Below are 21,986 nucleotides of genomic sequence, written 5' to 3' on the forward strand. Positions count from 1 at the left end.
CATCGTAGTTCATATGATCAAACGAGCGAGAGGACGTGCACCTAAATTACGCGAGTCCTTGGCCAGCGAGAAAAGACTGGGAAATGGATTTAACGACACGTCGAACGTCGTCCATCCTCGGAGATTCAACCGAGCGCGACATTTTCCACATTTACGTACGTCGAGAGGGTGACTAAACGAGACACGTAGATGAACACACGAGTATCACGAGGCGCGTACGTGTGCCATACCATCGACCATTTGCCACCAAGGCACGTATACGTAAATGCAACCGGCGGCAACCACAGCATCGTAGAAAATGGCCTCCAAGCAAAGTTCCATGAAACAGATGGTGTTCATTAACCGATACTCCCACACGAAACGCCTGATTCCACCTGTTCGACTAAATTAACCAACCAGAGGTCGTTAATTCGATGGTGTAAAATGTATCTTACGATAAGTGGCGTGTTAAATTAATTCAACGAAATTAATTGCCCATTGAGCAGCAAAAGGATTCCGTATTGGAGGTGAAGAATTGTTATATTTTAGCGAATAAAGTTCATAGGATAAAATTCATAGGATTTTCAATTATTGCGTCTGCTTCGCGTTCAACTCTTACACGCTCGAATTGCTCGGTCGAAATAAGAAGAAAGAACAGGAGGATTACGACTCTCGGCGTGACAGTGATTCGTTCTTAACCAGTTAGCTTTTTTTGACAAGTATACTCGTCGTCGTTTACTTCTTGCGACACATTTTACTGGTTAACGATAGTGGCACTCAACTTCACGTCTACTTTAAGAAGTAAAGAGGATTTAACGTGGTAAAAATAAGTGATGGTATTTCTGCGACGTGGTTTTAAGGGATGTGACAAGCGGAGGGTTGCGAAAGGTCAATTATGAGACCCATCGAGAGGTTCGATATATTCAGACATAGATGAATCACGGGCTGCATATATATTTACATACATTCCCTATTCATCAAAAATTGAAGGAAGGATTAACCAGAAATACGATCGCAAAGTTATTGGAATTTTTTAGAAATATGACATAATCTCGCTTGCTACAGTACCTTAAGAATATAGAAATTCACATGTTCGCGTATAAAATAAGAATCTTATTAGTTCTATACGAAATAAAATTTCTGTAATTCGTATTGAGAATTATTACCTCGTTTGGAACCCTAGATTTAGTTAAAAATACATAAATACCGAATATGTGCTCGACTTAATAATGCAAAAATCTTATCAACGACGTATACAATAAAGTACAATAGAATGTCCCTTTCGTTACGTTCGCCGCATTCTTTGATCACTGCTTCGATCAACTTTACTACAAATTAAATTTAGGAATATAGATTAGTTTCTCAATGACTGTGAATCACAAAATGTCTCTTCGATGGAATCCGAATGAAGAAGCGTGGTTAATTCATTATTTTCCCGTAATCTGTACTCATTTATTTTTGCCGGAATTTTGCATAAACGCGAAATTCTGTGCCCAATTATTCGTTTCCACGATGATTTAATACGATCACGTTTCCTATTAAAACAGCAGCTGTGTCGATATTCACGAAGGAAGTTGTGCGTGTACAAAAAGAGAGACGACAAACAGAGTAAGTACAATGTTTGCAGAGGATTCGTATTAACGCGTTGTCAAACTCTTGCGAGACTCGTTAGACGCGTTGTAAGTTGTTGCTACGATGTATCATTGTAATCTCTGATATCTTGTTCTAGGTCGGACGTCATTCGTCAGGAAACTTTCCAAGAAAACGTTACAGAAAATAGTCGGAAATTTCTACAAGTAGTTTCCACCTTCTTCTCAAACACCTGAACTGTTCTAGTTAACCTGACCAATTGTGCCAGCGTGTCGGAGCGGTAATTCTGTTAATTACTAATTACTTTAATTGCAACATCACGTCTGCAAGCTTCCAACTTTCTCGTCCGTTGGAAAGCAACGAGAAGGGGATGAATCTCTTTAACGAAGCAAAGAGGAGTTGTTTATATTTCATTCGTCCGACGCGTTTAACATCTCTTGTCCATGGTCGAATAATCCGAGCTGATGGTGTAATTTATTATCCATGGGAAAACAAATATCATTGGAACGATGAATATTCATGGAAATTACCGATCGACCTGGCTCCTCTTCCTATTGTCTTGTTACTCGGCAAGTATAGTAAATCGTTCGCACCAAATGTTTGTTCAACTCGATGTTGAATTTCAAATTCTTGTCGATGAAACACACGGCAAATATTAGCATTTTGTTGTAGTCGATACATACAGTGGTTTGCGAACGTATTTGAACGCTTATCATAGGAAATTTGTATGTTAAAGGATGAAAGTTGTAACGAAACACGACTGTCACGATTATATTGATAGAATTTAAATCTGAAAATGTACATAGAAGTTAGTATACGGAATTTATTGCGATCATGCGTGGAGTAAAAAAATAGTATATCGCATATACGGTAAGAAAAATAACCACAATACAGTTGATTTCGAAAATATTCAGGCACGAGCGTAACATTGACTTTTACATCCTATATTCAAAGTAAATACAGAAAAAATAACGAAGATATTTTGCAGTATAGCGAAGTATAATATATAGACGTTGGAGAGTAAAAAACATTACACTTAAAACAAACGTTGTTTAAATGTTAAAGGAAATATTGAAAGAAGGGTGAATTTTCGTACCTCAAAAATATTCGGACGCTATAAATTGTTGTTAAAAAAGCTAAAATGACTATTTTTTATGAAAGTTCACTATTTTTTCCAACACTCTTTTCCCCAGTTTAATACGTCGAAAATTATTTGTTATTATTTATTAAACGAGTTAACCATTTTTCTTTAGTGTTTATTGTTGCTTTTTCTATTTTTACGAATTTTATGGTCCAGTTCATTCGACAGGGATGATAATATTTCTGCAAAACAGTCGAATCTCGCTACAGATTTAATGAAACCTCCAAACGTTTCATATAACACGCATGATATATTCATAAGAAATATCTGTAAATGTACCCTGCAATATTTTCACGAGCAATCGTGAATCATCCTTTTACCTTTATTTCCTATTCATCTTCAATTGGACGTGACGCTGCTGCGATAGATTTTCGTCCACGTAGAATCTACATTGCATAACTCGGATTTTCCATAGAAGAAAGTTTCTCCGGGTGGAACGAAAGTAAAAGAAAAAAGGAAAAGAAAGAGGAACGCGATGTTGGAAACGGGGAAGTTGTTCGCCCCAATCAGCCGAAGGCAAAACGTTTCATTACCGCTATAACGCGCCACGTCAATTTATCCGATCGATAGGAATTTTTTCCTCGTTACTCGCTTATAAGGTTCCACAGGCGTAATCCAAGTCGCGATCGACCACTCGACGAAGCGAAATACAGGACGAATAAAGTTCGTCCAGCGCAATTCTCGGAACTTAATCAATGCTTGCTTTTTCCAAAAAAAAAAAAAAAAAAAAAAGATCTGGAATAATTATCTCGCGAAGTTAATTAGGCTGTCCTATAATACGAAACGACTGGTTAAGTCTATTTGCTTTTCAACGATCGAAACGCAATCATGAGTCGTGCAAGGAAGAACGACGAAACGTAATAAAATTCAATAATCGAGGCGAAATAGAGGGACGAATAAAATACACGAAGTAACCAAGTTATCGTTCGAAATACACGTAATTTTGTGAAACGGTCGTCTTCTTGATTGTTTATTTCTTCGGTAAATAGTTGGCTGGTTTGCATAACAAGCCCCCCAGCTGTTTGCAGCAAATTCGTCCGCGTAACTTCACCGTTCCGTAATTGCTTGCATCAACTCATACGCAAAGGTATATAACAACTCTATTCGAACCTTGGGCGTAGCCTCGATCCAACATAATATTCGTCTTGTTGACTAATTGTGTAACTAATTCACGAGAAGAAGTTCTTCTATTCTACGTTCGTCGGGCGAAGGAGAAATATTTGCGGTTTTCTGAGTTTCGATCGTGTTCTTAATAATAACACGTGTAATGTGTAATACGTTGCGCTTCGCTTCAACGTTTCGCGAACATTTCAAGCGTCCGCTTCTTCAGAACAAACTTGAAACTCAGGAACAAGAAGCACGAAATATCGGAACAAAGGGCAACGTATTATTGTTGAGCCTTTCACTCGTGAATCTATCTATTTCTGTGACGAGATTCTCCGTGCTGTATAAACATCTCAATTGTTAGTTGAATTTAATTTAATGTAATTTCGATCGGAGATGTGTTTTTCATCGAAGATTTTCTGCAGATGCGTTGGAGGAAACACTTTCTTCTCAAACACGGTTTTAATTAATTAAATTTTAATTAAAATCGAGTGAATTTTATACTTCTAGGTTAATATTTTCGATGCGAAGAAATAAGTTTACAGAATGGCGAATACACACATGTGAATTAAAACCACGATCGAGACTCTAAGAACCAGATCTGTGGTTTGGTGCATGCAGTGACATTGTCATATTTTTGTAAAAAAGAATTAAACCCGCCACTGAGTTTGTAACAATTGTATATTAATACGAAACAAAAAAATATTGTGCGTCTATTATTTCCTTATAAAGCAAAAGAAACTTCTCAGATAACCTAATATATATAATAATGGTGTTTTTATATCTCAACGTGAATATTTTTTATAAAATAAGTTTCCCACGAAAAATACCAAAATCAACATAAAAGCCACGAACACCACAGACTTTAATTCTCTCTGTTTGTGCAAGAAAAGAAATTTGAAACAGCAGAAACTTCTGTATCAGGAATTATATGAACAGGAATTTTTTAACGTATCCTTAAGTGCTGATATCTCAACTTTATAATTACCGACATTGGTAAGTTCTCGTACCAAGCCACAGATATAATCTCACGAACATCGTGAAAGTCTGAAACCTAAAAAGAAAAAAGTATTTTCTATTTTTCAAACAATTCTTATACTCTTTCTATCGTAATTCGTCGTAAGTCCGGAGTCTAGCATCGAAGAATCACTATGTTGATATATTCTACTCTGAATGTAACGAATTAAGGAAAACATATAGAACCTGGAAGATTTCTTGACAGAGTTGAAAGACAGAAGCTAAAGTCAACGAGGCAAGAGATGCTTAAGCAGCTTTAAGATACGAAACGATTTCGAATCGCCTGTAATAGGCTTACTTTCTCTCTCTCCCTCTCTTTCTCTGCTTTAAGATTATCTTCAAGATACCAGATATAGGGGAGATACCGCGGTCTTCCGGAATTTATTGAAGAATTTCATTGAAGATTTCTCAATCGAAAGACCCGTGAAAAATATTTCCACGATATATCACCAAAGCACTTATTTTGATCGACTTAAACAAATTTTTTCGACCGATATATTCGGAGCTTTCCGAGGAGAGAGGATATAATCCACGAAAATATGAGGAATTTGACACCCACCGTTGATTTTCGTTTTATTAGAGTTTTCGCTGCATAATTTATGACACGATCGGAATATTTGGTATTTTTGGAGGATAAACTTTTCTTCTCCTCTGTCATTTGAATGTCGGCAATCAAATGAAATTATCGAAATTTGTCATTCGTTAATGCATTGACGAATTATAATTATAGAAATCTAGACAATCTACGTTCGTTAAATATTTTATGAAATTCCTGCGTCAAATTTTTCTGCTTTATTTTTCCATATTTCGACAACAAGCACTCTGTCAGAATCCGTGTAGTTTTTACGGAAGCGTCTACTACCGGAGATAAAACGAGGGAAGAGCACAATAAAAGAGGAGACAAGGGACGTTGGAATCCTAATACATAAATATGCAAAATTCGATAGAATTTTAAATGGAGCATAATACATAGCATAGAATAGAATTAAAATAAAATTTCTAAAGAACACTCGGTATAGCAACAGAATTCTCAAATAAAGTTACAACAGCATAATGCGAAACATCGATAAAAGATCGTTTAACAATCGTTAAGTTTGTCGTTTCTTTTCCACCTTTCCAAGTACTCGAATTTGTTGAATCATTTGAGAAAAGCATTACTCGATGTACACGATATAAATTCTTGCAAGCTTGAAAGATCACTCAAGATCCATCACGAGATGCGACGTGATCTCTCGCTTGCTGTTACGTTCTCGACGATACCAGCGAGAGAAAAAAAGAGGAAGGAGAACAATTTCCAGAAAGCGAGTCGTCGGTGCAAAGGTTAAGAATAATTGTGAGAAAATAAATTCAACTCGGCTGGCAGAGTTGAAAGAATGGCGCGGGTCTCACTGATACACGACACAGGCTGAGATCATCAATCAGAATCTTTATCTCTATCGGGAGTCTCATTGTCCGAGAAGATAGGAACTCCGAAAGAATCTTTCTTGGCTGAAGTAACTACGCTCCATCAACTTCGTTTCCCGTACAATGTCCCAATGAAATTTCGACGAGGAAAAAAAAAGAAGGAAAGAAACACGAAAGAGAGAAAGAGAACGAATTAATGGGAAATTGCGAGTTTAACGAACCCAAAAATAAAAACTGAGATTTTGATTTTTCTACGAGGGAACGAGGGTAATCACGAGCTTCGAATAGACTTTTTTTCGCTGCCCTGCGACAGTGACGATCCTGCGACAACGACGATTAGGGTTAGACCGTCTCGCCGGTAATCTCGAGAAAAAGCAGAGCGAACCGAGCAGCCGGCAATTCATTTTTTGCCATTTCCTCTAAGGGAGACACGTCTTTCAGAAATACGCTGGGTTAAAAATAATCATGCGGCATTAACAATGTACACCGAACGTCGCGCCATTGTCACATCGCGAAATGTTATGGCAGCAATGGGACTTCCGCGCGGCGAAGAAAAAGCTCACGGCTGCCGCGAATCGACTGCTTCCGTGGAACGGAAAGAATTTAACGTCGCCACTAAAAAATATATGAAGTTTCTTCGTGAAGTACGAAGGAATTTCAAAGAAGGAATAAGAAGCGAAGTAGGAGCTTGCTTTGCTTTTTACTGCATGTCGAATTACGAACACGGTTTCTTAACGCCGTACTGTGGATTTGAAAAAGGAATAAGAAATATACGCAATGCATGAAATTTCTAGCTTCGTTTTACTTTCGATTAAACTTGAGAGAATCCGGGAACATGAACAAGAATATAAGGTTTCTTTCTTAGTGGGAACACGGTGAAAATGTACGAATGCTGGACGAAATAAAAAATTGTAAAATTCGTTACACTGCACTTTTGGTGTACGCGTCTTGGTTTCGAGAAAATTGCGAAAGAATAGCACGAGAAAAATGAACTACGCCGCGAATATCACGTTCGGATATGCTTTGCGGGTTTTATTTTCCGACGTTCGCTGGGACAAACATCTAACGTTTGACGAAAACCATTATACGAAACGTCTTTGTATTATCTCCAGCATCCGCAGCAGTTTCGCCTTCTTGTGAAAAATGAGGAAGCTCTGCTGGAAGGTAAAGGCCACGAACCAATTCAACCGTGTCTTTGTACCAGTCGTTCTTTTTTCCTCTTTTCATGTATCTTTTCCAACGAGACAACGTGCTTGATTTGCTCCTGCATCGATCTTTTGTAAGGTATCGAATTTTCTAAGAGCAATACCGAGTCGAGAAGAAAATGTCAAATCATTCCATAAGTAACACACGCGTTACGTCCACACACATACGTTAAAAGGATTAAAAAATTGACAAACTTAGAACGTTTAGTACATTCATTGATAGATAATGTATTATCTGTCCTTCTTTTTGAAATTATTTTTCGCCCTTTTTATCATTTTTCAATTACAAAAATGATTAGTCCTCTCGATGAAGAATTCAGTGACCACTTTGACGGAGTTGACTTTTGTGTTGCAGTTTCGATGAGCGATTTCTTATCGCGTTGAATTTTCTATTCAATTCTTTATAGCTTTTTAAATTTCTATTCTTTTTAGCCTCGAAATAAACGGAAATCTGTCAGTGCTTTGAAAATAGGGTGAACAATAATTCCCAATTAAGTTGAAACATTTCATCGAATATCTTTCACACGACTGGCTTTCATCAACAGATTTTATATTAATCCTCATTGATTTATTAAAATGATTCTATAGCAATTTGCAATTATTAGCCGTAAATTTAATTCATTTCAATGTTATCGTAGAAATTCAAAAAGGCGAAATAAACGACAATGTTGCTTATGAAATAATCTAATCCTACGACGAGCATACAAACAATATTTATGAATTAGCATCGGCGTGCCACGTTCGTAAATTAAAGTTTCATTCCGGTAAAGTAAAATAAATAAGTCAAAAATGTATTTCGCTTTTATCCAATGGGAGAGAAATCCGCGTCACAAATATCATCAATTTCTATTTGCTTCGGGCAACTTTCAATTTAATTTGTCCGGCTCGTTGGAGTTAAATAATCGTGCAGGATAAATGCTAATGAATTTTTCTCGTCTAACTCGAAAATAAAGTAACTTACACAATTAGCAACGAACGTTGGATCATTACGAGTACGTTTTCTTCTATTCAAGCAATTTATTTTCCGCGGGACGTATAATCTTATGTAATCGTCGATTAATCTTGCGAAATGGGAAGATGAAAAAGATTGAAACCTATTAACGGAGAAACATGATAAAACTATGCCTTTTCTATGAATGTGAGCAAAACTTTACCGAAGACCGAGTGGCAAAAGAAATTCAAACTGACGTGTGTCTGCGTTCATGTATGTATATATGTATATAAAGTTATCAAAAGTATTAGATTAAAACACGAAAAGCCTGACACAAGATCGAATAAATTACGAGTATTCGGTATGAAAAAATTGTCGTGACACCTGTCAAAGAAGCAAGAAGCAGATATCGAACAAAATTTTCGATTCGCTTTCGGGCTGAAGCAAATCTAAAAAATCGATTTCCCATTCTCATGGAAAGCATAATCAAAATCAGATATTTTCCGAGTCAGACTTGCATTATCCTTATGAACCGAAAAACAAGCGTATTATACTTTCAAAATATGGGATCTTTATTTAACGGTCGGTATGATCAGAATCCATTTTATTCGGTATTATGATATACAGTGTGTCCCTGTATCGACAAGACGATTCTATGCGAGGAAAAAAAACAAAATTGCTCTGCGCGTGACGCTTCGTTTTCGAGAAGATCGAGGAGTTTGAAAATTTGTCAAGTGTGATGGAATTTGCCTAATCTAGATAGAAGCGTGCAATTAATAGCAAGTTATCCTACGGTTGGAAATAGGTGAAAAATGTAGAGTAAGATCTTTTTGACTACTTCGTTAATTTTTTATTCGTTTTCACGCGCAGAATAATTTACTCGTACCTCACACATAGTCGATAACTAGGCAAATTTACGTAGCAATCTAATTTTCAAAGTCAGTTTTCTCTTCAAAAATCTTTTTCCATATAGATTCCTTGGCTCCTCGATTTACTATAAATTCTGGGACACCTTGTATATATACATCAACCTAATGTCCCTTCCTAGTCGATTTAATTATTTCCTTTCTTTCTGAGATTTAATTATTTATATACCATAATCGAACGAACTAGTTTAAATTTTTAATATTTTGCTAGATAGAAATTTTGTAAATGTCCGGGTTATATATAAATTATTTACTATTACAAGCTTTGATGCAAAATCTTCTCTTATAATTTCTGCTCGAACTCTGGAATTAACAGGAACAAAGGTAAGTACTAATGTTTTCCCTTTCCCCCCTGCTCTTTTCTTCTTTTCCGTCACCTTTCTTCACTCCCCTTTGCTTCATTTCTTTCTCCCATTCCTTTCCTTTCTTTTACCCATCCCAGTTCATCTCTACTTTTTTATCCTTTCTCCCTCTCTTCCTTTTCTTTTCTACCTTGAATCTTCATTTTCGCTCCTTTCTCTTTTTTTTTTTTTTTTACTTTTTATAGAAATTAGTAGACTTTCATAGCGAATACCTATATCATGCAAATTCTTCCACTCTCTTTTTCTTCTTTCTTCATTCCTATCTCTACCTATCTTGCTTCCCTATCTTGTTCCCTCCCTTTTTTTCTCTCCCCTTTGCTTATGTATCCTTTTTATAAAAATGACGTTTTTACACTATATGAAGTACTTTCTTTTTTCATATGTACTATAAATATTGGAATACCAATATTTGTCTACCCTTCCGAGAAAAAAGAAAAAATAAGCAGGGCTCGGATTAGTCTGGCGTAATACGACCGTGAAAATCCGTAAATACCGAAAACTACCCTCGTGCGAGTGAAAAAGGCTCTTAACATTCGTCCCAAAACTGCTGTCTATTTTCTCCAATCCTATTCATCGGAGAGAACACAGTCCTGTAGAATCGATACTCGAGAATAGTTTTTTATTTGCCAGGGGTAAACCGTGACAGACTCGAAACAGGTTCGTCGTGCATAGCAAAGCCGAGCTTATTTCCAATTTCATGAATCGCGACGCGCCACTCCCTTCGAATGAAACTATCCCAAGACATTCTCTCTAATTTCAGAAAAGACGACCCACGAGTCAAACGAAACAAACATACACATCGTATAAAACATGGTGATTGAGCCGAAATTTTCACGGTATTAAATCGCGTATCCGGTTATCATAAACCACGCTGCCATAAATTTTGAACAATATCGTTCGAAATTATTGGAAACGAATGGCTCTGAATATTTCGAATCGCACATCTTCGACCGACAGTCAGCGGTTTTCACGCACGAGCGCACGGGCATTCTTTCCCGCGTTATTCTTCGCCTGATTTCTCTCTCATATCCTCCAGAGTCGCGTTAGGCAAATTTTTATTCGCATAACAAAGTAAAAATCCTCGTTCTTACTCCTTGACAGAATTTCGCTCGACTCTAACGAATAAATATGCAATCGGTTAGGAATTTATTCGAGCAAAGAATTATTCGCCTAAGAGAAACTTATTGGAATGACCTATTCGTATCGGAATTTATTCTAAAAATGTATTTTACGTTGCATCGTATCGGCGATGAAAAATATATTCTTCGTCGTCCAACGGTCGTAATATCGATTTTTCGTAATCGTCTTGCTCCTCGAACGTTAAATCAGAAAATTTGTTGTCCTTTGGTAAATTAACAGATGGTAGCTACGATTATCTCGGACAAGCATTTGTTCAAAACAACTCGAATTATGGCCAACTCTGCTTCAGAATTCAGAGTCTGCCTCCTTGTTAACTTGGACTTCCCATTTATAAAGAATACGGAGAATCATAGAATAATGTTCTATTATCGAGAAACATGGAATTTTATAAATAAGACACTTCGCGGAATTCGTAATCGGCTTTCCGATCGAGAAATCAACTTGGGAATTACACATCTCGCGAATGATAGTATCGGTAAGTAATAATAATATCGTCTGTGGGATTGAGATAACGCGAACTTATACCTTGCGTTTTCATTTTTCCATCATTTTTAATGGTTGACCACGCGTACCTAGGTTGGTTTTCATATGGAGATCAGATTGCCAATATCGAATTGAGAATATCTAAACTATGGAAGATCTTACTGTTATGACAAATTGAAATATAACAAACGTACGAATACGTGATAAATTCTCTCTGTTTCTAAGGATTTACATTGCGTTTAATGTATTTTATAATTAATGCGACGATGCAAGAAGGTTTTGTTAATAATTTACTATTATTAATGGCATTGTTATATACGACACTATTTGAAAAAGAGCAGTGTGTGTTTGTTTTCTAAGCTGACATGTAATTTTTGCAATTTATGTCCAAGTTTTCGTTCAGTCTCGGATATCCGAGCGTCTTTCTATTATCGAAACTCGTAGCAACAGCCAATAGGGGTAGCAAGCCAGCCTCTATTATCCCAACTTATTGGTTATATGAAATATTTTATCCGGCTGGTTCGGATAAACTAATAACTACCGTATGTTACCAAATATGTTGGGATTAAAGTAGCAATATGTCGCAAATAAATAAGTACGTGTAATTATTCGTGTATCTTGATAAAATTAAATAAGATTATCAGAAAGATTTGTATGTTTTCAATAGATTGCGAAAACAGAAGATCTCATACCAGTACAACTAACTTGTTTCTCGTTAAGAGGACTAAAAACTTGTTTTCCTTTATACGAGGGTCGTGCAGAAAGTAATATTCGTTTTGACGTAACAACAATAGAAATGCATTTTAAAGGGATTTCTTTGTTTGTAGCTTTACATGTATATAGCCAGATATTTCCCAATAAAACCAGCGCCTCTATTTGACCGCTTATCGTAACGTGAAACGAGTTTCTGTCTACCTTCCACATAGTAGACTTGAGCCGCGAGTTCGCACGACCATCGTTTCACAAATCGTTTCAATTTTAAATCGTCGTTTCCCGCGAAGTGTTATCCACCCAAGAATTCTTTCAGTTTTCCAAAGAAGAAAAAATCCAACAATCCGAATCGATCGCTGCTAATGAAATCGTGGACACGTTTCTTCGGGTCCTGCGGAACGAGGGACGAGCGACCAGAACGATTACGATCAAATACGAGTTTCTCGACCAAATTATTCAATCCCCGTATCCATCGTCTTACGTATGATGCCAACCATAATCTTGTTACCGTAAATTCCCGTAATTCGACGATGAATCCTTTTGGGACAAACGTTTTCGGCATACGAAAAGCGTAAAAGGGCGAAAGATCACGCTTTGTCATCGGCGAGATGTTTAATTCGCACTGGCATTTTAGACGAATGAAGCTTCAACGATATTAATTATTTAAACACGAAATTTGGCATAATTTATCTCGACACACGAACGAAGTATTACTTTCTGAACGATCCTGGTATATTAAATAGTATTATTCCTCTATGGATTAAAAAATAAGAGCTGTGCAAAAAATCGTACGGTTTCATCCCGCGATAGCACGAATTAGTCCTTTCAAGCCTGGTACGGACTTTCCTTCGATTAAATGCATTAACGACAGACGAAGAATCACGTCGAAATTCCAACGAAGACGACCAGACTATAATTTACTTAACACTCTCTTTTTTCCTCATCTGACAAAGTGCTTGCGGAACTGCGAGGAGACGATCGCTATTCGGGTTAATTAGTAATCGGGGCCATGACGTCGTTTAGAGAGGATGGGAATAAAGTAGCAACGTGAATATGCACGTCACGGAATTTCCATGTTTTCTTTCCCAGTAGAGAAGTGGACGAATGTTCCTCCATTGCGAACAAAATGGGTACAACTACTTTTTTCCATTACAATTACCGTGAACAGTTAGTTAAATTCTATCACTTGTTAGAGTTAAAAATAAATGTAAATTAAGAGAAAAACCAGAACGATTCTTTATATATGGAAATTCTAAGAATTTTCTCTGGTTTGTATCAGTATTCAGCGGATTATGTCCTAGTTGATGCAAAGCTAATAAAAGAAGTCCAGTAGCTTGCGTACAAGGAAAATTTCTTGGTAAATATCACGAGATCTTTTCCTTGAAGCCTTTGCACGGTTCTCTTGAAGCTGGTGGAAACTCTGTACGAATTACGATAGAATTTCCCAACAATTTATTGCACGGCTGCATCTTGTAAACGTTCTAATTCTACCAAACCTTCTTCAACTTGATACTCTGATATATACCTTTGATGTAAAATTATACTAAATCTTATATTAAGATTTATACTTGTAATATAAAAATACACGAGATCCCATGTGTTCCAGTGACTGTGAAAATGATTTCTAAGTCAGATATTTTTCACGCAAAAATTCTTGCATATTAAATGTTGTAATGTAGATTGATGTAATATAAAATGAATTAAAAATGCAACTTCTTTAAAGTTTAGACTTACACTAGTTTCATCGTTATCAGCATAAATAAAGATTTATGGTACAAGAATAAAAGTTCCAAGTTTGGTTAGAAAGATAATGGACATTTTTAATGGAAACTCAGGATTTAAGCTTATAAGGATCGGATAGGATTTAAGCTTTTACTGCAAGATAATAAAGAACTCAAACTTCCAATTAAGAAGATATGAAAATTAACAGAAGAAAAATGACTCCTATCAAATCTAACCAGAATTGCTGCTACTAATTCTACAAAACCTCTGTCGATTTAACATGCACTCGGACAGGACCTGAACTTTCACTGCGAGATAATGAAGAACTCAAACTTCCAATTAGAAAGATATGAAAATTAACAGAAGGAAAATGATTCTTATAAAATCTAACCAGAATTGCTGCTATTAATTCTACAAAACCTCTGTCGATTTAACGTGCACTCGGACGGAACTTAAATTTTTACTGCGAGATAATCAAGAACTCAAACTTCCAATTAGAAATATATGAAAATTAACAGAAGGAAAATGATTCTTATAAAACCTAACCAGAATTGCTGCTACTAATTCTACAAAACCTCTGTCGATTTAACGTGCACTCGGACGGGACTTAAATTTTTACTGCGAGATAATCAAGAACTCAAACTTCCAATTAGAAATATATGAAAATTAACAGAAGGAAAATGATTGCTATAAAACCTAACCAGAATTGCTGCTACTAATTCTACAAAACCTCTGTCGATTTAACGTGCACTCGGACGGGACTTAAATTTTTACTGCGAGCTAATCAAGAAATCAAACTTCCAATTAGAAATATATGAAAATTAACAGAAGGAAAATGATTCTTATAAAACCTAACCAGAATTGCTGCTACTAATTCTACGAAATCTGTGTCGATTAACTACGATACAGTACATACATAATTTATATCTTCATTGTAGGACCAGCGACAGCGTCAACTTTCGACTTGGGAGATGCGAATATTCGATCTATATCATCAATTCGCTTAACATATTTCCCATCCGATGTGCCAATTTCAGAATCGCGTCTGCCATAGCACGCGGTGCGATTACGTCGGTGCGCCTCGATCTAAAATGTCCGTGGTTATCAAAATTCACGACAGCCACTTACATCGAACGCGCATCGACGTGGGAGAGCGTGGAATTTTCGTGCGAATCTAACAGCAAAAGCTTGGGAACCGGTTGAAACGGTTCGTTGGTACCTGATGCTGATTAAATTTCGAAGTTTAGATTAGCACGAAGGTACAAAGCCGACGTTGCTACTCTCCGTAGCTAACGTACATTTGCATGTTTGACTGAGAACCGCAGACTAACCGTACCGCTTCAGGTTACTCCAATTATCGGGCAAACTTTCGCAAAATTTCCAACCGATTATGCCATTCGTTCGACGCGTAGAATCAACGTTTGTTGCTAATTGTAACGATCACCTTAGTTACTGTACCCTAACATTCATCGTCGAAGTGATCAGTAAATTAAATGCGACAGAAAAAGACATCCGCAAATCGTTCTTCGTTATCATTATTTACGCCAAATACCGAATTAGTCCGTTTTCTCGAATTTTTCACGGAAGTTTAGAAGATTCGCTATCCATTCAGTAAATAATGCTGTGACACGTCAATTGTCAAAATTGCGAGAACAACAGGTCTAAATTACTTCGAACATCAACTATGAATTTTCTCCTGATATGCGTCATTGAAAAGTAAAATTCGAAGATAGAAAGAGAAGCGTGGAAACAGTTTACCGTTGCTTCTGTGACGAGTTTCAATCCTTCGCAATATTTCAGAAAAACACGAAATTCTCTCGCCAATTCGATTTATTCGGCACACGAAAAGAATATCAAAATATCAGGTTTACAATTGATTAAAAAATACCTAAACTACGTATTTTATTGTGGTATTCGCTATCAAAATAAGAGAAAATTGCCTTTCCATCAGAGCCAATTTTATTGACGAATGATGAACTAAATTCCAATGATCTGCAACTTCCCGTAGGAATCACATTAGTCTCGGTCTTCACAGGGAGCCGGAAAATAAAGCAAACAGCAAGAAACTAGGTCGATTTATGCGGTTTTTCCTATTCGTATTCAAACGCGAGCAAGCTACGCGATCGTGCGTATTCATTTAATTAAAGTAAAGTTCCTGGACAGAATGGCCCTCGAATTACAGCAGAGACGCGAAATGTTTGTCAAGTCTTTGCGCGCACGTCTGTAGACCCGGTTCATGAATATTCAGAACGCTGCGACCAAGAATTATTAATATCACGAACAAACAGAAAATGTCAAGCTTTCGAAGAGCCTCTACTGTTTGGTAATTTTATAGAAGGGGCGAGAATTCGGCAAGTTAGCGGCGTGAATAATGGAACCCGAAATTTGGCCGAACCTCGTTTCGAAAACGAGCAGATTCTTGTTAAAATATCACTCGCTGTATGATCAAGCTTCTTGTAACGAACGCACACAGCAATCGCTAATTTTCAGAGCAACGCGTCGCGCTTTAACAGCGTGTAATCAAATCTGTACTACCGAGTTATCCCTATGGGATTAGATAACCCGGTATGGTGTAAGACAGAAACCAAGAATGTACAGAGCATTCGACACTGCGCGCAGCAAATGCTATATCTTCTATCTTGTCATCCGCACAGGCAGCGCTACACGATTATTCATCCAGCAAAATTCTAGCATGCGTCTGATACTGAAATTTACACAGATCACCTGACACCTAACTGTATCTAATTTACCTAATTAAAGCGGCGTCAGAATTTCATGAGCTATACACTATATACAAAACAGAATGCAACATAGAACACGTATGTATAAGCCACACGCACGAGCAGAATAATATGTATGAGAAAAATACCAGAAGAGTATTCTATTTTGTACTGGAGCGAAGACACGAATAATCAACGTTTAAAGCAATGGTTAAAACACAGTTTTGTAAATTGTCTGAAGAAGTTTAAATGGACTGGCCGTCGCCACTGTGAAATAAAAATAAACCACGGTCGAAGTAACAGCGTAAATATAATTTTAGAAAGCGCTTTTAATTAAAGAAATTAAGAAATTATTTTATATGAAATAAAAATAATCGACAATCAAAGTAATAGGTAAAATAGAATTTTGGAAATTCTGATGATTTTGACCGATGAATCGTCGTCTTTATAGATCTTGACGGAACACGGTGCAAAAATACTAACGCAAGGATGAGCGGCTTACGGTGAATTAGGGAGCCACGCGAGTTTACAAGCTCATTAAGATTTCCTATCGGGAGTAGTTGGGAATTAGTTGATGACGTAGTTCCCTTTGACAGTCGATAAGCACGAGATAATTGAAAGGAACATATTGCACCCTTATGCAAACCTTTCGCCAAGGGACGTTTTCGAGAACTTCGCTATTCTGATCAATTACCGGATAACGATTCGCTATTACGCTCATCGGTGAAAGCAACAGCAGACTTCTGCACGTAACGAACGAACGCGTTTCGTTGCTACGTCGTTTTGCACAATCGCTCGATCTATACTTTTTCTAACTTTATTTCTTAGCTGTTTTATTATAGATTTGTTATTTCGTAAAATACTTTATAACGTAATATACCGAATAGATTACTAAACGAATACTAAACCTAATTAGTACGGTAAATATTGTAAAATAAAAGAAGAAATATTGTATCGTAAAGAGTTCCTGAGCGATATATGGAACTTCTAAAAAGAATAATAATAACGCTAAACCTAATAATCAATATCAAATAAATACTAAATAAAACACTAGGTAAACAGTAAATTTTAAAAACCGAATAAATATTTAAACTTAATTTTTAATACAAAAAAAATACTAAATAAAATTTATTACAATCTCTTATTATAAACCAGTGGGTTTTTTTAATATGTATTAGGCAAACAGCCTATTTGTATCGAGGAAAAAATCGCGCGATAACAGGCTTTCCAGGGAAAACGTAATATCTACATGCCGAGAAGATTTCGTTTCGTTTCGTTCGAAACTCTTCAAACTTAGTGAATCCGCGTATTATTTCACGTTCCATCGGACAGCATTTCTTCGCAAAAAAAAAAAAAAAAGAAGAAAAGAAAATAAGATAAAATCTCCTCGGCTAACTAGCCGCCGGTTTCCGCGAAACTTTCCTTCGCTTCGTCCGCTACTTTCCTCCGCGGTATCATCCAACTTTCAAGAAAACGACACCCCATTTCACCGCCCACACGATTCTCCACCACCATTTTGCCACGCCGCCAATGTGATTCAGCTTTTCATGGTAACTTCTTCGGTATGGTCGTACCAGCAGGTAACTCCGGTGTACAACTGCGACGAGACAAAGCGAATTGTCTCATAAATAATTCTCGAGGCAAGAACAGCTTTTCCGGAAACTGGCCGAACTCGAATTGATTTTCGTCCAGAGACGGACTGTTAGAGAAGGAACGTGTAATAAAACGGAACCGGACGTTAGAGGGTTGCAGAGGATCGATTAAACTGGATGTTGCGCTTTGTTTCAGTTCCTTCTCCCGATGGTTCCTCTTTCCTTTTATCGAAATTTCTCCGAAAATTAAAGAGAGAACTTTACGTCGTCGATTAAATTAAAAAACGCGCCGTTTTATTTCCCGCGAAATACCTGGGAAATTTTTCTACGGTAGATTGAATTAAATTTGGTTTTTTAATTTTTCTCTCGTGATTCCTAGTTTTCCTTTTTTTAATCAAAATGTCTCGTATCTGGAAGAGAATTTCCAATTATCAATATCAAGTTGAATAATTTGCATTTTTACTTCTCCTTTCTTGTTCGTTCTATCGAACGTTTTCATAAAATTTTTACAGTCTCGAATTTTATGTAATCGTCTAAATTAATTTGCTCTCCTAACTTTCCTCCTATAATTCATTATCTTGTTTTAACGAAATTTTTTCAAATTTTCAAGAAGAATACTGCGAGGTTCCTCGCTTCTCTTATTGAAAAATTTAATTCTCCGATCATACGCTGTCGTCTTGTTCCCATTCTTGTATCGTAATATTTTCCTGAAATAATTAGAAAACCATAGACGAAATGAAAATAAAACACTCGCCTTTTCTCCTTTCGCTGTTGCTTCTTCTTCTTGAAGGCTTTCTTCACCCGCAAAAGCAGAAAGGCGGCGCGATCGATGGTCAGGCCCGGTGAAGCCTTGTCGCCGCTCGACATCCTGCGTCCTAGTCCTCCCAACACCTGCCCAAAATCAGAGAATCCTTTTTTTAATAATCATCATTGTGAGACAGTTAACAGCAAAAGAATGAAAGAGGTCGATTTGTCGAGCCTGTCATTATTCTGGTAATTTCACGGGTTCAATTCCAAGAATTTAAACCATCGAACCAATCGCTCGTCTTTAAAATTGAGATATCGTGGTAATAGCAGCCACGGTTAACGTTTACGTTATTTCAAGATGAAACTAACTAAGTCTGAGAGGAAATAATATTGCCATTTCCTTCGCTTATATTCTTTTCACTTTTACAAAGTAAACGAACGAATAGGAGGAAATGAAATAGATCCTCCTCGTTACTTTAATCCACGATCGTTCGTATTAACTCGTTCCGTTTGTCTTCTAATCATGATCGCGCCGTGGTTCACAGCTCACCCGCTAATCACGCGCGGCTCCGTTTTATCGAAATCACTTTAGAACACGCTATGGCTCGCGATCATTATGCGAACATTACCTAATCTTCGATGTGAACGCGAAAATGTTCTTCGAAATAATGGTTCCTTCCAAGTTAGTTAGCTGTTTCTGACGAATATACTCGTTACAAAGAAATGGCAATATTTTGTTTCACGACGAAGCCTGTCAATAATAAAATTAAAAAATGAACTGTCATTTCGTTACAATATCATTTTATATTATAACAGCTGTGTTTGACGAGTATAATCGACATTGTTTATCTTTCGCGACACGGTACCGAAATTCGAAAAATTTCAATAAGCGCAGTTACGTAATCAATTTGATCTGTGAACGATTTAATTATCGAGAATTTCTTTGAATCACTTCGGATAAACTTTTAATAGAACGCACCAGGGATTAACGTAGAGAATATACATTCACAAGGAATGTTTAAACTTTGAAACTACCGTGTACCGTCGTTGCCCCGCGATCTTTACGCAAACAAAACCTAAAGGAAATGTTCTCTGTTTAGAAACATTGATGCATAAACAGGGAAACAATTCTCAGAGGTTTCCTTTAATTATTTCGGTTAAACTTTCAATAAAATATAGCCAGAATTGTCGTGGAAAATATATCGTAAGTTCACGAAGAATTTTCGAACTGCAATGTTTTTCCATTGCATCGCGTTGCGAAAAATAAGAAAAGGAAAAAAGTGAATGGGAAAAGGACACAAAGCGGTCGAATTTTAAGAGAAATGACGAAACGTATCTGAATTGAACACGTGGTGAGAAGAAGCGTTTTCGAAGTGTTGGGAAAATATTTTTCGAAGTGAGAAAGTAATTACGCGGTTTTCCGACCAAGCCCGGATCAAACTCATTTCCATTTATTCGTTTTCACGTCAACCGCATTACATGTCTCGCCGACTGGGTGCCTGTTGTATTTTAATGAAACGTTCAAACAAATTACACGTATTCCGGTGTTTCGTCGTTGTACAAAATTTCATCGTCGTGTTTCTCTTAATTAGCAGGAATACACCGTCTAGCGAAATATTACGGTAGCGCGTATGAAACGTTGCTTTTTCAAACTTTCAAATTAACACGAGGAAACCATATCGTAAATTTTGTCTGTTGCTCGATCGTTAGAAGCTGCGCCAGTCGTATATCATGAAGAAACATGGAAATAAAATGGTTAAAATTTCGTGCTTTGCAGTCATGGATTATTTGTGACTCGTAAAATGACTTTCAAAAATGTATCGAGAGTATGAATTGAATAATTGAAAGAGCGTTAAAATAATCGATTCGTGGAATGCAAGATCGATAATTTTCTATCAGAGAACAAGTCAAGAGAGAGAGAGAGCAACGACGATGTTCCATGCGAGGCTCAACTGCAAACAATAAGAGAGATGATATCTCGGATGCAAATAGGAAGAGTAAAGACGATAAACAAACACGAACAAAAATTAATAGAAACTTCGTATGGAGATATCGAAGCTGGCAGAAGTCAAAACAAATTGAAATAGAAAAATTATGGATTAGAACACCATACTCTTACCATTTCTTCGATTTTTTGTAACGATCAAATTGGATTAGAATAATAAGATCATAAAAGAAGTATTCAAAGAATTTTTGAGTTAATGATTGAAATTAAAAAATTATTGATGGTACAATTATTGATAGTAATAGTACATGGAATTATACGAGAATTATTTTAACCCTCCACTGATATCGTTATGTCATAGATGACCATAACGCTTTAGGTCAGGATGTTTAATTAAATTTGTACTCTGTATTTAGCGGTGATGACCGCTAATAATCGCTGTCGCGTGATATACGGAATACAAAATTCAATTGAATATTCTACGTAAATATATTAGGTATGATCATTGAGAGTTAATTACGCACGTATACACGATATTCCAAAGGATCCATGCACGTGTTTAAAACGTTTTACCGAAATATACGGCATTTTATATGCACTAGTTTAATGCATTACCAGCAGGACAATTGTCGTGACGGATCACCAAAGTGATCCGGTTTCTCCGCATCCTAGTTCGACCAGGTCTTTAAATCCTCCCCTTGCAGACGTCGATTAATCCCTCTATCAACCGTGAACACCGATAACGGTTCGTAAACCTAGCGTGAACCTTGGCTCGAAGACAATGCTCTCTGTTCAGCTTGTCTGCCATAAGAAGAATAGATTTTTCGCCTGAAAAAACCCACTGTTCGTCAGATTGAACGGCGATGGTCGCAACTGTATTTGGAAGAAAAATAATCAAAAAGCTTGCATTCGTCACGAGCGCAACTTTATCCGATGTAAAACGTTATTCTAGATTACGATCACTGGACTCTAGGATCGAAAGGGGATTTAGGCAAATTCACATTTTTACGAATACGACTAAAACAGCCGGGTCTGCGTAGAGATCCGTTTCATTTGCATAATATACGCGTCTTATGTATTTAAACGTTTTTAAAATTCATCCATAAAACACATAAAAGTGCAAAGTCTAGGGGCCATTATCCTGTGAAATCGTAAATAACGGAAGTTGGATTCTTCGCTTGGTATCAGGGTTTCAGGTCATCAACGTTTACCAAGAGGCTTTTTACTACCGAAATGTTATTTATGGCTTTACCGAGCACGATATATT

The 21,986-nt window shown here is 36.8% G+C and overlaps 1 protein-coding gene across 6 annotated transcripts in view; it reads right to left on the minus strand.

Moving 5' to 3' along the window:
• Positions 1 to 21,986, minus strand: part of LOC132913150 (ankyrin repeat and fibronectin type-III domain-containing protein 1) — a 187,779-nt gene that overhangs the window by 125,652 nt on the left and 40,141 nt on the right. For all 6 annotated transcript variants that reach the window (XM_060971160.1, XM_060971159.1, XM_060971164.1 and 3 more), the window contains one exon: positions 18,782 to 18,918. In XM_060971160.1, the coding sequence (XP_060827143.1) occupies positions 18,782 to 18,918 (137 nt within the window). The remainder of the gene's footprint in view (positions 1 to 18,781; positions 18,919 to 21,986) is intronic.

Source organism: Bombus pascuorum, chromosome 13 (assembly GCF_905332965.1).
Source record: "Bombus pascuorum chromosome 13, iyBomPasc1.1, whole genome shotgun sequence".
Classification (NCBI taxonomy): Eukaryota; Metazoa; Arthropoda; class Insecta; order Hymenoptera; family Apidae; genus Bombus; species Bombus pascuorum.